This window comes from Cryptomeria japonica, chromosome 9, assembly GCF_030272615.1.
Source record: "Cryptomeria japonica chromosome 9, Sugi_1.0, whole genome shotgun sequence".
Lineage (NCBI taxonomy): Eukaryota > Viridiplantae > Streptophyta > Pinopsida > Cupressales > Cupressaceae > Cryptomeria > Cryptomeria japonica.
The window spans coordinates 653,568,093-653,585,641 of record NC_081413.1 but is presented as its reverse complement, the minus strand read 5'-3'; the positions used below and the strand labels follow the sequence as shown (position 1 = coordinate 653,585,641).

Here is a 17,549-nt window from a genome sequence, read left to right as displayed (position 1 = left end):
GTTATGGTGTTCTTTTCATGTGGATGCTTTTGATTCTTTTATTTGCATTAATTCTTGCATACCGGTATACTGTTACTTTATATTCTGCATATTCAGTTTTAAGAAAATTTCATTACCGGTCAGATACTGATTCACCCCCCCCTCTTAGTATCTGTGGGAACCCTAACAGAGATATCTTTTCCTGTCGAGGGGATGGAGATGTATATGATGCAGGCGTCTTTCGAGTACATCCACTTGACCTCCTCTCCAGACTTTTTTGTAACTCCACCCGATACAATGAAAAGAATGATGTTAGCATATACAAAAATTGAATTTTAGAATGACATATAATAGAATAGTCACTTACCACATACAAATAATCATGATGTTCATCCACAACAGGTGCACGTTCATGATCTGGAGTGACAAGCCCCTCCTGTACGCATCACAATATAAATTAAACTAAATACAAGTGTTGTTAAAATTTTCAATAACATATTATTAAGATAACAAATGTAATGCTAAATTTACTAAATTTACAAATATGTCTCATACTTTTGTTAAAGCAGTTGAACTTGCTACTGCTGCAGCAACACCGCGCTCCATTGATGCATGGATAGCAAGAGGAGTCTCTGAATTCAATATCTAAAAATTAAATAAAGTATATTGATTAATCACCAAAACTATCTATATTATTTAATAACATTAAAGATAAATTGTTTACCTGGGTGAAAGATTGTCGATGAAATACACTATGAGGTGTTGATGTTGAAGCTCTAGCATCAAACTATTTGACATCCAAAATGAGTAATTAGAAAATCATTCACATAAGGTTCAACTATCTACATATAATAATTATATTTTTTCACTTGTTGTATACCTGTGGAGTTGACGAAGTAGTGAAAAAGGGTGCTGCAGGAATGTTGCTAGTATTGTGAACACTTTGACCCTGGTTTTTTATCATAATAATTTACTAATTTAGATATATTCTCAAATTTACATATAAGATTTAATAAAAAGAATGAAATGAACTTGTAATGAAATTCACCTGGGTATCAATGCCAAATGTTTCATTCAGCAAGGATTCTTGTTGGAGTATTTGGGTATTTACTTGATTAATTAAACACTATTTGTTTAATTATTTAAGTTCCCTTTATCTCTTTTTACACTTAAGCTAACTTTAGGTGCATATAATTAATTATTTTAATTAATTATTATATGCAAACCTAGGTTTTCTCTTTTAGGGTTTCTTGACCTATTAAAGGTTGAGTTCTTTCTTTTCATTGTATGAAAAAGGATTATTATTGACAATACATTTTGGAGATTATTGAGCTCTCATCTTTTGGAGCATATTTTTCTTGTGTATTCTTTCCTTTTGTGATTTGCTTCATTGCTTCTCCTTGTAACAGGTTTTTCAGCTTGCAGAGATTATTTGGGCTCTTGTGGTGTTGTATTTTTTCAACTCATATATGGTATCAGAGCTTCAGGTCTGCAGCTACCTTTTTCTTGTTTTGAGATTTTTGGCTTTGGAAGCAGATCTGGGGTTTCAGGAATTTTTTATGTACCTAGGGTTTGACCTTTTTTCTGAGCACTTTGGGCCTAAACGGACCTCACCATCATGCTCAGAAGGCTCGAAAACCCCTATGGTCATATAAAATTTGACCTATTTTGGTTCATGAGCCTCTGGGTGATTTTTTTTCTCAGATCCAGGCCGTATGGCTCTGGCACGCAAATCGAGAAAAAAAATTTGAAAAAAAAAGTTTGCCTTTTTACGACATGCAGGCCGGATTTTGATTAATTTTTTTTTTAAAATCAAAAAGCGAAAAGGCAAATTTAGGGTTTTTAAAAATAAAATTTATTGGGGGCACACACGGTTGCAGGCCCGTACAGTGCCACTAGCCACCTACCCCCAGCCCCCTTGCCAGCACCATTTTCTAGCCTCCATCCGGCCTGACCACCTTCGGTGACCCTACTGCCGCCGTCGCCGCCTGCGGCCCCCCGCTCCCTGGCTGCCACCTCCCCATCCTCGCCAGCCCCACGGCTGCCGCCTACGGCCCCCTGCTCCCCGACTGCCGCCTCCCGACCCCCACCGGCCCGATGGCCACTACCTGCAGCCCCTACCGCTGGCCCTCCCCGGCCTCCACCACCGCCGGATCGCCCAACCAACTCCACCGCCCATCGGAAACCGCCACCAGGCTCGGGCACCACCCGGACCAGGCCGCCACTGAAGCGTTGCTCCCTAGCCACTAGACCACCCACTGGCCACCAAACCCCTTTTTTGGCTTTTTCAGGGGGGGTTTGGTTTTGTGCCCCTATCTTGGGCATACGGAGTCATTTTTTTGAAAACGGATAGGCGTCGGAAAGTTGGTTCCGAGTCTGACCTCATGGTGTTGGTAATTTTTTCCAATTTTTCTATTTGACTATGTTTTTTTTCCAGTCAAAGTGAGGTCTAGTTTTTGCACTCTGGGAGATGTAGAATGAGCATCCGAACTCCATTTTTCAAAAACTTTATATTTTCGGAAAGTCTGTGCTGTGTACTTTCCAAAAATATGAGTTTTGTTTCTAGATTTTGCTCCATGCATATTTTATACAATTTTTTTCTTTTCAGCACTCTGGTGGATATCGTGGTTGTTTCAGGTCCTGGGATCTCTTTTCTGGGTAGGGTGTCTCTATTTTGAATCTCGTTTCTATTTCCAGTCTTCTTATCATTGTAGCTTGTATTTATGCAAACGCACTGAGATAAAGTGCCATCATGCATTGTTTACTTGGATACTTCCATATCTTGTGTCTTGTTGTACATGCACTATTGATCAAGTGCCACGAGGGGGTTGATGTTTACCTGTTGTTTGCCATCTTCCTTTGTCTAGTGAGTGTTCCTTCTACGACATTTCCCTCATGATGATGTGTCTCAACACCTTTGATATTCTTAGTTCTTCATCATGCAGTTTTTTTTTTGCTATCCTTTTCAGTTTTCCCGTCCCTCTCCCACTTCTGCATTATGGGGAGGTTTATCCTGTTGGTTCTAATGCTTCCGTGGTTCGATTGATCAGCTCTTCAGGCTTTGGTTTGTCATGTCATCTGTATCTTTGATTTCAGTTGTTTTTTCCTTGTTTGCCTCCTAATTCGAGTAGTGTCATTTGAGGGCACTCATGTAGATTACAGTCTTCTCTACCTAGTCATATTCTAGTTCAGTGGATGTTCTTCAGATCAGCAGTTATTCTTCGACAGAGTTTGCAGGTTCTCCATGCTTTAGTGATATTATTTTTCATCTCTTTTTGGAGTAGAGTTTTGTTCCCACGTGGTTTTCTCTATTTCTCCAGTTCATAGAGATTTCATTGTATTTGGGTACCTGATCAGGCCTTGTTGCCGGGACCCATCTTTATGTTAGGGTTTCAAGCAGATCCGAAGCAAATATGAACTAACAATTATATGCAGATTTAAATACAAAAGATAAAGAAATAAAACAGGACACAGATAACACAGAGATTTAACGTGGTTCACCCAGAATGGGTTACGTCTACCATACACAGTCGTCCAATCTTTCTTATTATCCAGCAAAAATAGTACATCAACCTTACAATGCCTTAAGCATCCCAACCGCTTATAACATGCGTTTTTTGGGCAACAAACAAAGTCGGCCCTTTTTAGGGTTTTATTACAATGTCAGTTTTCATAAAAAAAAAATGGCAAAAAAAATTTTCTCGGGGGCTGCTGCCCTCGAACCCCCACTTTCTCGGGGGTTGCCGCCCCCGAACCCCTGCCCGGGGCCCGGCCCGGCCCCGGAACCCGGTGAGGATACGTGCTAAGTGTATAGTACTTTGCTGATCAATCACCACTTTTCAACAATCTCCCACTTGGAGACTGATCAGGCTCCACACCGAACACTTTATTGCTTTCAGTAGCTGTTCTAGATTTTAGCTTCTCCCTAAGTCTAGCTTAAGGGGGGGTGTTAGAGTATTCAGGTATTTACTTGATAAATTAAATATTATTTGTTTAATTATTTAAGTTCCCTTTATCTCTTTTTACACTTAAGCTAACTTTAGGTGCATATAATTAATTATTTTAATTAATTATTATGTGCAAACCTAGGTTTTCATTTTTAGGGTTTCTTGACCTGTTAAAGGTTGAGTTCTTTCTTTTCATTGCATGAAGAAGGATTATTATTGACAATACATTTTGTAGATTATTGAGCTCTCATCTTTTGGAGCATATTTTTCCTGTGTATTCTTTCCTTCTGTGATTTGCTTCATTGCTTCTCCTTGTAACAGGTTTTTCAGCTTGCAGAGATTATTTGGGCTCCCGTGGTGTTGTATTTTCTCAACTCCTATAATTCTGTCATGACAATGTTCTCTGTAGCAAACTCCGCTCGTGCACGTGCATTCTCAGAACTATTAGGATCATAAGTGCAAAGAGAACCACAAGATCGATAAAAATAAGCTAGAACTCGATGCCTAGAAGAATCAACATCATCACTCGCATCACCCTCTACTAGAGGACTAGCATACTATATAAGGGTCTGAGTGAGTGAGTTAATCAAGTCTAGAGTTTGGACCTCAATACTCTCCTTCACAATGAAAGGAATAATAACATGCTCCACCATAGGTCTTGCCAAGGGTCTTGGTGCGAGATTTGGATCACGTTGTGCACCCTCTCTATCATGTGAGGAACCCCCATCTCTACCTTGGAAATCTAGAAAATCAAAATAGTTTGGGATCTCATTAAGGACAAACTCATAGTATAGTTTTCTCAAAAAGTATTGGGGTACCTCATGATTATTGCATGGGGGCTGATCAAATACCATCCACCACCTATCCCAAAAATTGTTCTTAATCCCTTCATGATGACACCAATGAATAGGGAATCTCCTACATCTAGAGTGTAAAGGTTGATTCATTCGGGGGTCCGTAAAAAGAGCACACAAGTCAAATTTATTAATTTTCTTTTTCTTCACTACCGCATATGATAATTTGTCAGCATAAAATCACTTTTGTTCTTCCTTCTTACGGGACCAAAAATTTATTTTCCCACTCACAGATTGTATATGAGATACAATAGATTGCAAAGAACTAGCAAGGTTTGTCCTATGGGAGTTTGTTCCAGTGGGATCTTTTAGCCTTGTGATTAAATCTTCAAGCTCTTTTTGGCTATTTTCTATTTGACCTAATAGGTTTTCTTGTGTACCTATGGGGTGTTTAGGGATTGTAGGAGGTTCTTGATGTGCTTCTTCTTCAATATGGTCTTCATGAGGAGCTGATTGATGTACTTCTACTTCAATATGGTCTTCATGAGGAGGTGATCGAGTGTTTTCTACATTTTCTTGTCTAATCTCATTTCCTAATAATGAAAATAAATTTAAATCAATAAACCTAGTTTAATCTTCAAAATAATTAAAAAATTGACAATAAGAAAATAAAAAATACATACCTCTTTGAGCTCTTCGATGGTGTGGCAGCATTTTGATGAGATATGGACAACTTAGTGCCCAATTTCAAGCTTTTACAAAGGGCGAGCGCAAGAAAATAGCACCCAAAAATGCCAAAACGCGGGTTTGGAATGCAAAAATGTGGAGCAAGGTTTTTTTGAGGTTTATAATGCACATAAGGCACACGCCTTATAAGGCGTGTGCACTATAGGGCGCACGCCCTATAGTGCGTGTGCCTTATGCACTTTTAAAATTTTTTTTGAAGTGTGGCATCTTTTTGGTACCACAACTTCATGCATAGACCCTTACCATCTTCATGACCTTCTCATGCTTATCGTAAAACATCCTCCCTAGGACTAAGTCATGAGACAAAAATCAATTTATCATCTTATTAATTAATCTAACGACCCAACCCATCAATTATTATGTTATCACTTATTTACAAATCACAGAAAACTCCAATGTGCCCTGGTGGTCTAGACTTCATGCAAGCCTATCTCTCGTGACCCCGGTCATCACAAAGAAGCCCACTCCTCCTAACATGGCCCAACAATAAATCACAAGAGGCTCTACCAACATAATTACATGAAAATAATACTCAATGCAGCCAACAACTTACACACATACTCTCACAACATGTGCAAGACTATAACAACATCAATATAGCAAAAAGAGTTTCTTGGATAGCAATAAACAAAGGCATATCAAGCCATCAAATGTTGCCATCAAATAAAGAATAACATCACAACAAGGCCTACTCATTTGCTGGTCCAAAACAACATAGAAAACATCTCAATCATCCATGGCCTATCCACATGGAAGAGAGTATAAAATATCAATAAAACATAGAGAAACAAATATACTCAAAACCATCAAAATGCATCAAAACTAATCGAACCTAGAAATGGGAAATATTAACAGACCTCAAATAAAGCCTCTAGTACAAAAATCAATTCGAGAAAATACTTCAAAAATAACCAAAACTAGGAAAATACAAAACACGAACAGGTTAGCATTTTTGCCTTGCAAGACAACACTTATGCTAAAAAGAAAAGCACAAATGCAACACAAAACAATGCTTTTGCATTCTAGAATCGTGCATATGCATTCTGAAACAATGCTTATGTTTCCATATTCACATGTATGCATCTTAAGACAATGCTTATGCTGCGTAGAGCAGTGCAACTGCAATATAGAACAACGCAAATGCAATACAGAACATCGCTTTTGTAGAAACAATGCTTTAGCACAAAACTTACGGAAAACTCAGATAACTTTCGAGTAAAATAATAAATTATAGACTTAACAATAGGACTCAAAAAACATATGAAAAGAAATGCCCAAAAACAAGGAATACTTGGGTATAAACACAATAAAATAACTCAATCGATAAACCAAGATTTAAATCAAATAACTTCAAAACAATTTCTCACAGAGCTGTGAAATGCCATACACAGGAAACCAAAAACATATATTTCAGAAACTATGCAAATCCCAAATAATATATAGTTCCTCCCCAAATATTTTCTTTCAGCAATAATAGAACTATAGAATAAAGTATTATTTCAACCCAAACCCAAAACATTGCAGACACAATGCATACACAGAAAAGCCATTGAAAAAAAAAAAACAAAGTGAAGAACTCCAACCTGCAACTTGAAGTAATGGAAATGAAGTTGAAGAAGAGCTCCCAGAAGCCAAACCAAATACAATCCAAGCTCCAGCCAAAACCAAGAGAGAAGAAATCTAAAACCAAGAAGAAAACTTGCTAGAGAAATTTTCCAGAGAAAAGCCAACCAACCTGAAAAACCTCACAGGAAAGAACATAAAAAGCAATAATAATCCAAAACCCTAGCCTCAATTTCGGCCAATCAAAATATGCCATTTTGGAGTATATTTTACCAACCCGCCATATAATATAATTTATTCACCCATTTTGAATTTAACCAATGAGAGTGAAGGGTAGGTAAAGTATATGAAATATTCTTATCCAGCTAAGTGGGAAATGTTTTATTTCTTTATTTAATTTAATGTGTTCATACACCCCACTTAGAAATAAAAGTCAAACTATTAAATAAATATAAGTTGTAAATAAATAATCTAAATGTGGATTAAAATCAATTAAACCAAATGATAATAAAATAAATTAAAGAACCAAATAAATATAAGATAACAAGTGAATATCAAACCATAGAAGGTCAAATAAATAATTAAATAATCAAATACCATTGAAGATTAAATCACAAATATTAAATAAATATTAAACAACAATAAGGCTTATCAAATAAATAATCATAAAATCAATAAACGTTAATTATCAAATAAATATAAATACCAGATAATTAAATATTCAAAACTCATAAATTAAATACTTTTAAAATAAACGTTACCAAATATAAAATTACACATCAAGAGCCACATAATTACTCTAACATAAACAAGTAAATCAATTGGCATAAACTAAACTCACAATACCAAAAGACCAAGCTTACTAACTGACATGGCGAATAATGTCAAGACACTGAATACTCATGGTGAAGCTTGGTGGAGTCGATGTCTGGTACTTACAAAATCTTACAACCACAAAATAACAGTACCACATATACATATACATATATAGAACAAGCAAGTGATAGAGAATCATGATGACACATCCTGCTCGCAAATGAGTGATGTGGAATCGTCTCTATCATGAAGACACTCAAACAATAGTCAAACACATCTCATAAACATCTCATCATATGTAATCATAAAGTAGGGTTAGCATAATCATAATCACCATCAAAACCATGATAAATCTAATCTATCAATAATCCATCACATAGTGAGCATATAAAATCCATCGAGTACATATATCATCAAATCACATGATCAATCATGATAGTACCAACATCCATATATATAATCAAAATAACATATGTCCAATAGTGTCTAACATCAATCATAAGTCACTAAAGCACATGAGTAATCATCATCCAAATCATCAAAATATAGTCTAGATAAGTATATCAAACATAATATGAAAGTCAACTTTAGTCAAATAAGTCAAATCAAGGGTAGACACTACACAGCCTTTTGTCAATACAGAGAGTTTACTACAAAATAGTGATAGCGATAACACAATGTGTTATTCGCTCCCTATAACAAAGTGTGACTGATACTCCCTATAACCACATGCGACTAACACAGTGTGTTAGCATAACTTTAACTAAACTTTTTCTTGAATCAAACTAGTTTTCTCAACACCTTACCAACTCAATAGCCTATGTCTTCTTGTCTAATTTGCAAGTCCTAGTAACACATCCCTTTCTTGTCTTCTATATCTTCATGTGGAACAAACATGGTGTGTTATGTTATGTTGTAAAAACACTTTTTTTGAGTCAATCCACACTTGTTCTCTATGACATTTATCATCTTTGTATCTTTGTCCACCAAATGTTTGTTGGCAATATTACATTATAAGGATATTGAGAAGGTTGTTGATGATTATGGACATAACTAATCAAAGATGTTTTACTATCTTGATATTATTATTTTGTCATTGATGTCAAGAAATTAATTTTTTAATTTAGTATGATGTTGCCATATCTTGAGAAGTATGATATGAAGATTATAAAGAAGTCGGTAAAGACATAGGAAAGAATATGATGAATAAGGGGATAAGATATTCAATGGGCAACTACTACCGAGTTAGACAATGATGAGACCTTGATGTTTTAGATTGTTTTAACATCATAAATATGTTGTAAAATGTAAAGGTTAATTCTATACTACGTTATCAAGCAAAGAACCTAGTCGGTAAACCCTAAAGAACCTAGTCGGTAAACCCTAAGGTTATCGCAGTCGGTTAATGAAGACAGAATGTCTACTGAGTGAAGTTTAGTATTCACCGAGTTGTAACCGAGCTATAACAGAACGCATTAAATGTTTACATGTGATATTTAATGAAAGAAGCTAACGAGTTGGAGCGGATCAATGATTGGCAAGCCATGGAAGAAGTTTGTTAAGTGAATCTAAGGCAATGGAAAGTCGGCAAGAAGATCTACAGCTTAGATTGAACCACATTACCCTAACACAAGTTCCAAGGTGAATGTGCAAGTTTCAAGGTGGGGTAAAACAATGGCAAATCAAAAGATACAATTAACCTGGACAAGATTGAAGATTTGATGGCTATGATTGATCATGGGAAATGTGATCAATGAGATTAAGCGGTTAGAAGATTGTTTATAAATAGGAAATTGTTGATAAACAATGTATGCGGGCAAGTGTATGCACAGGGATGCTACATAGTGATTACCGAGCATAGAAACTTGAATACCTGTTAGAATAACAGAGTATTGATGCCCAGCAGATAGACAAGATTAGTTCTATGTCTAGATTGTATTGAACAAATAGGAATCTGCTTTAGCATTTTAGATGTGAAGTTGCAAACAGATTGTATTACTGTTATTTTGTGAAAGTGACAGGAAATCTCTTAACCGAGTGGACTTAACAGTCTTATATGTAAATCCTCTAACAAGGTGACATTCTGATTGAGTGTTTGAAATCCTTTGACAAGGTCACTTCTAACAAAGTGAAGATCCTAATAGATCTGAGGGAAATCCCTTAATCGGGTCACATCTAGCAATGTGTTTGTAATCTTTAACAGGATTTGCTTTTAACCAAGCATACTCTAGAAGAGTATATTTCTTAGTGGGTCCGAAATCCCACAGTGGTTTTTCCCTATTTGGGTTTCCACGTTAAATCTGGTGTATGAGGTTTATATTGTTCATATGGTTTTGAGTTTGCATATTTGATAGTTTCTAGTTATATGACTGATATATATGTTACCGAGGTTGAATCTGATGTTTTTATGGATGATTAAGTTTTTATGATTCACCCCCCCCCCTCTCATCTTGTTGGCTATTGGATATATACTTATATTAAGTATCAGAACTATCAATTGGTATCAGAGCTTTGGACTCCGAAAGAAAAGTTTAAAGGCACTTGAGTTAAAGATCCAAAGATGTATAAGAGGGATGCACCTAAGATGAATAAGTCAAGTTTCTCTACATGGTAGAAAAGGATGAAGCTACATCTATCAGGAGATGGAGAATATGCTATATACTATCTGGAGAATGATTTTGTTGCATCAAGCACCTATCCATTGACTATGGAAGAGATAAAGGCGAAGCAAGAACATATTCAAGTAATGATTGAAATAACATCTGCATTGATCGATTATGAGTTTAATGATCTAGAAGGCTGCAATGATGCAAAGGCAATGTGGACTAAGATCATATCTGTATATGGAGGAGATGAACATGTTCAAAGAGCAAAAGTAGATAGTTTAAGAGGACAACTTGAATCTATGAGGATGAATGAAGGTGAGAACATAACCCAGTATAGTACAAGACTAGAGGAGATTGTAAATCAAATCAAAGGAGCAAGATGAACTATTGAAGAAAAGGATGTGACAAGTAAATTGTTAAAAACCCTTCTACCTACCTATGCAATCCGAGTCTCTACAATCAATGAATTGAGGTTTGTACCTAATATGTCAATTTCTTTGGATGCTACTATTGGTAAGCTACATGCATTTGAGCTAAGTAATTTTGATAATAGTGGGTCATCGGTAAATAAAGTTGAATCTGCATTTAGTTATTTTCATCTGAATGAATCTAATGATTACAATGAAAGAAAGTATAAGTACTCTGAAGGAGATCACAGTGGAGCAAGTGAAAGATTTTGGAAGAACATGGAGGAGGTACACAAACTGTATGAAGAAATCAGAAAGCAAGAAGAGTTTGAAGCACTATTGGCCAAAAGGTTACCGAGAAGCAAAGGTAAGTATAAAGGAAAACTACCTTTGAAATGTTTCAATTGTGATAAGATTGGACATATGGCTTCTAACTGTCTTGACAAAGATTTCGCTGAAAAGAGAGATTACCGAGATGACAGACAAAAGATAATCATTACAGAGGACACTGAGACTTCAGAAGAAGAGATAGAAAGACATGCTTAATTGCTAATGAGGAATCTGACGATGATAAATCAGATGAGACTAAAACAAAGGAAGTTTTTTATGTGGCTATCAAGGATGGATTAGATGAAGAAAGGTATGAAGAAAAAACCCTAATATCTCACATAAACACTAATGATTCTTGGATTATAGATAGTGGATGCTCACATCATATGACAGGAGATAAACACAAGTTTGTTATGTTAGAAGATTATGATGGAGGCTATGTTAGACTTGGTCATGATGCACCATGTCCGATAAGAGGTAAAGGATCCATAACACTTCTTGATAATGCAAGATGCAATGATGTTTATTGGGTTCAAGGTTTGAAATATAATTTGTTGAGTGTAGCACAGCTAAACAACACAGGTTACCAAATAGAATTTTAGAAAGGAATTGTCAAAGTTCATGACAAGAATGGAAAGTTAGCTGCTACCGGGACACAAACAAAAGGTAATACATTTCACCTTGACTCAACTCACAATAAGTGTTTGCATGCAAAGATTGATAATACCTGGTTATGGCATAAAAGGTTTTGTCATGTTAATTTTCATAATCTGATCAAAATAAGTAAGAAGCACCGAGTAAGAGGTCTACCGAGTCTTGAAAAACCTAAGAATGCTATGTGTTGAGGATGCCAGATGGGTAAGATGACAAGATCTAGCTTTACAAGTAAGTCCTACACTTCTAAGGGAATTTTAGATCTTGTGCACACTGATCTTTGTGGTCCTATGAAAGTTCAAAGTTATTATGGTGATAAGTATTTCATATTATTTGTGGATGATTATTCAAGGATGATGTCAGTAATGTTTTTAAAAGAAAAATCAGAAGCTTTTCAAATTTTTAAATGGTACAAGGCAAGAGTTGAAAATGAAATAGGAAGACAACTGAAATGTCTTAGATCAGATAGAGGAGGAGAGTTTACATTTGATGAGTTCAACCAATTTTGCAATGATCATGGTATAAAAAGACAAGTCTCTGCACCGAGAACTCCACAGAAGAATGGAATAGCTGAAAGAAGAAACAAATCTATTGTGGATTGTGCTAGAACACTAATGATTGAGAAGAAGATTCCATAAACATTTTGGAGAGAAGCAATAAGCACAACTGTTTACACCTTGAACCGAGTTCAATTGAAGAAAGGTACTTTGAAGACACCTTATGAAATCTAGTATGGCAAGAAACCTAATGTAAGTTATTTTAAGATCTTTGGAAGTAAATGCTACGTTCATAAAGATGATAGAAATGGCAAGTTTGATTAGAAAAGTGAAGAAGGAACATTTCTAGGATATTCTTCTAGAAGCAAAGCATTTAAATGTCTGATCAAATCATCTAACAAAATAGTAGAAAGTGCAAATATGAAAATTGATGAATTTGCAGAAAGAAATGATGAAGGAAATTCCAAAGAACCGGAAGACTATGATGAATTTGTCTATGTGCAACCGAGAAGTCCTACCGAGATAACTGTTGAAGAAAATGAAGAAAATATCCAGTTACTGAGTGATGAAGAAGATCATACAGAGCCTACCGAGCCTGTATTAGCCCAGTATGTTAGAAGGTACCATGCACCAAGTCAGATTATAGGAGATAAGGATGATCCAGTGATGACAAGGAACAAACTAAGACAGAACACATGTTTGATATCTGAATTTGAACCGAGAATAGTGAAAGAGGCATTTAACAATGAAAATTGGATAAATGCTATGACAGAAGAGATTGATCAAATCAAGAAGAATGACACATGGACACTAGTCCCAAGACCGAAGGACAAAAATGTAATCGGTACAAAGTGGATCTTTAGAAACAAGCTAAATGAAAAAGGTGAGGTCATTCAGAACAAAGCAAGATTAGTTTGCAAAGGTTATGCCCAAGAAGAAGGAATTGATTATGGTGAGACTTTTGCACCTGTTGCTAGACTTGAAGGAGTAAGAACATTGTTGGCACATGCTGCTTTCAAGAACTTCAAGGTACATCAAATGGATGTCAAATCTGCATTTCTGAATGGAATATTAGAAGAAGAAGTTTTCATTGAACAACCTGAAGGATTTGTTGAAGACAATAATAAAGATTAGGTATGTAAATTGAACAAATCTTTATATGGTCTGAAACAAGCACCTAGAGCATGGTATGAGAGATTGCACTCTTATTTGATTAAGATTGGTTTTATAAGGACAAGTGAGAACAACAACATGTACATGAAGAATGATGAAAATGGAATACTAATCTCAGCCATATTTGTTGATGATATTATATTTTGTGGAAATGACTCTTTATGCAAGAACTTTGGAAATGAAATGAGCAAAGAATTTGAGATGTCATTAATCGGTGAGATAAAGTATTTTATAGGCTTATAGATACTACAAATGAAAAATGAGATTTTCATTACTCAATCCAAGTACATAAAGGAAATCTTTAAGAAATTTGGAATGGAGGATTCAAAACGAGTAAGTACTCCTATGACTACCAACTGTAAACTATCAAAGAATGATGAATCTGCATCTGTTGATGAGACACTCTACCGATCCATGATTGGAAAACTATAATATGTTGTTCACAGCAGGCCAGATATAGCACATACAGTAGGTATTGTTGCAAGATTCTCTGCAGATCCTAAGGAAATACACATGACGGCAATCAAAAGAATTTTCAGATACTTAAAAGGCACTAAAGATTATGGCTTAGTATATCAGAAAGGAAATGATTTTGGTTTAAAATTTTATATTGATGTTGATTGGGCAGGCAACATTGATGACAGAAAAAGCACAAGTGGAGGAGCTTTCTTCTTAGGAGAAAGACTAGTGAGTTGGCTTAGCAAGAAACAAGGATGTGTTTCTCAGTCAACAGCTGAAGCTGAATATGTTGCAGTAGCACTGAATTGTACCAACATTGCATGGATCAAACAACTATTGGAAGGTATAAATGAGAAAGTTACCGAGCCAGTAACTATATTCTGTGACAATACTAGTGCCATTAATATTTCAAAGAACCTTGTTATGTGCTCTAAGACAAAGCACATATCTATCAAATATCATTATCTTAGAAAAGAAGCTCAAGAGAAGAAAGTGATGTTGGAATATGTTAACACAAAGGAGAAAATTGCTGATATCTTCACCAAGCCACTACCAAAGGACACTTTTGAATATCTCAGAAGTAAGTTAGGGGTCCTACCCCTATCTTTTACTCATTGACCGAGTTTGGTGAAAGCATCACTTCGATGACTCTATTGAATATCTTTTGGGGAGTTGATACTGGAGTGATACACTTTAGAATGTTTTTTTGAAAGTGTACTGGAATTAATACTGGAATAATATAGAGAATGATACAAGGAATAGGAATTATAAACAAATGCTCTAACTGAGACTCAGTTGATACCCAACAGCAAGCAATAACTTCTTACAGAAAGAAATTATGTTTTAGTTCTTTTTCTTTTTGGCATTGTTGTCAAAGGGGAAGAAGACCTACTTAGGGGGAGAAGACCTACCTAAGGGAGAGAAGACCTAAGGAGGAGAACACTAAGAATATATGGGAGAAGACTAAGAGAAGACTAGAAGACTACAGATTGAAATAAAGACTGAAATAGAAGAGAAGTCTAATGTATGGGGGAGAGCATTTCAAGCATTTCAGAATCACAGCAATCCAAATCTTTTAAAGGTCAAATCAATTGGTTTTGCCATCAATGCCAAAGGGGGAGATTGTTGGCAATATTACGTTATAAGGATATTGAGAAAGTTGTTGATGATTATGGACATAACTGATCAAAGATGTTTTACTATCTTGATATTATTATTTTGTCATTAATGTCAAGAAATTGATTTTTTAATTCAGTATGATGTTGCCATATCTTGAGAAGTATGATATGAAGATTATAAAGAAGTCGGTAAAGACACAAGAAAGAATATGATGAATAAGGGGATAAGATATTCAATGGGCAACTACTACCGAGTTAGACAATGATGAGATCTTGATGTTTTAGATTGTTTTAACATCATACATATGTTGTAAAATGTAAAGGTTAATACTATACTATGTTATCAAGCAAAGAACCTAGTCGGTAAACCCTAAGGAACCTAGTCCGTAAACCCTAAGGTTATCGCAGTCGGTTAATGAAGACAGAATGTCTACCGAGTGAAGTTTAGTATTCACCGAGTTGTAACCGAGCTATAACAGAATGCATTAAATGTTTACATGTGATATTTAATGAAAGAAGCTAACGAGTTGGAGCGGATCAATGATTGGCAAGCCATGGAAGAAGTTTGTTAAGCGAATCTAAGGCAATGGAAAGTCGGCAAGAAGATCTATAGCTCAAATTGAACCGCATTACCCTAACACAAGTTCCAAGGTGAATGTGCAAGTTCCAAGGTGGGGTAAAACATTTTCAGATCGAAAGATACAATGAACTTGGACAAGATTGAAGATCTAATGGCTATGATTGATCATGGGAAATGTGATCAATGAGATTAAGTGGTTAAAAGATTGTTTATAAATAGGAAATTGTTGATAAACAATGTATGTAGGCAAGTGTATACACAAGGATGCTACATAGTGATTACCGAGCACAGAAGCTTGAAGACCTGTTAGAATAACAGAGTATTGATGCCCAACAGATAGACAAGATTAGTTCTATATCTAGATTGTATTGAACAAATAGGAATCTTCTTTACCATTTTAGATGTGAAGTTGCAGATAGATTGTATTAGTGTTATTTTGTAAAAGTGACAGGAAATCTCTTAACCGAGTGGACTTAATAGTCTTATATGTAAATCCTCTAACAAGGTGACATTCTGATTGAGTGTTTGAAATCCTTTGACAAGATCACTTCTAACAAAGTGAAGATCCTAACAGATCTGAAGGAAATCCCTTAACTGGGTCACATCTAGCAATGTGTTTGTAATCTTTAATAGGATTTTCTTTTAACCGAGCATACTCTAGAAGAGTATATTTCTTAGTGGGTCTGAAATCCCATAGTGGTTTTTCCCTATTTGGGTTTCCACGTTAAATTTGGTGTTATGAGGTTTATATTGTTCATATGCTTTTGAGTTTGCATGTTTGACAGTTTTTGGTTATATGACTAATATATATGTTACCGAGGTTGAATCTGATGTTTTTATAGATGATTAAGTTTGTATGATTCACCCCCCCCACCCCCTCTCATCTTGTTGGCTATTGGATCTGTACTTATATTAAGTATCAGAACTATCAATGTTAACATCAATGACAATCTAATGCAAACAATTTCCCCCTTTTCAATTGATGTCAACCACACATATCTTCTCCCCCTTTGATAACAATGGAAAAAAGTAGAGAAACAAACTATTAACCTTGCTCATCTTGGCCCCCTTACACAGCAACAACACCTAATATCATTTTTCTAATCCTGTCCAACAATAATCTCTCCCTAAGAACCATAACCATTATGCTCCATCACCCTGGGAGCACACATGGGTTCAAGTGTGTATAATTTGAAGTTGTGAGCTCCCCCTGAACCACAAACCTCTATGTCCAATTAAGTGTTGAAGGAGGGAGGGACAAAACCCAACCTCACTCTCAAATATTCAAAAGTGTCCTTAGGCAAAGGTTTTGTGAAGATGTCAGCTACTTGCTCACTAGTAATTACTTATTCCACCTTGACTTATTTTTCAGCTACCTTCTCCATCAAGGAAATATACTTAATTTCTATATGTTTAATTCTTGAATGCATAATAGAGTTATTTGAGATGTTAATGGCACTCAAATTTTCACATTTGATAGAGATGGTATTTGCATACTCTACCTAGATGTCCTTGAGTGTTTGCTTCATCCAAGCAACTTGTGAACAACATCTAGTAGCAGCTATGTACTTGACTTTAGCAATAAATAAAAAGATGGATTCCTATTTCTTCTTGTGCCATGAAACTAATTTGTCACCAAGGAAGAAAGCACCACCACTAGTTCTTTTTATGTTATCCACACAACCTACCCAATCAGCATCTATAAATGCTTCTAAGTTGAAATCACCATTCTTTAGATACCATAAACCATTATTTACATGACATTGCTTTGGGTCATCTTGAAATCTTGCCACCATATGCACTTCTTGTATAATATCAAGTCTGGAGGTAGTTAGATACAATAGACTTCCAATCTTAGATCTATACAAGGTCTGATCAA

The 17,549-nt window shown here is 35.6% G+C and overlaps 1 protein-coding gene across 1 annotated transcript in view; it reads right to left on the bottom strand.

Annotated features, from left to right (window-relative positions):
• The window catches only part of LOC131045732 ((R)-mandelonitrile lyase-like), a 64,090-nt gene that overhangs the window by 39,916 nt on the left and 6,625 nt on the right, over positions 1-17,549 (bottom strand). The window contains exon 2 of the mRNA XM_059211875.1: positions 1,887-2,225. Within this exon, the coding sequence (XP_059067858.1) occupies positions 1,887-2,225 (339 nt within the window). The remainder of the gene's footprint in view (positions 1-1,886; positions 2,226-17,549) is intronic.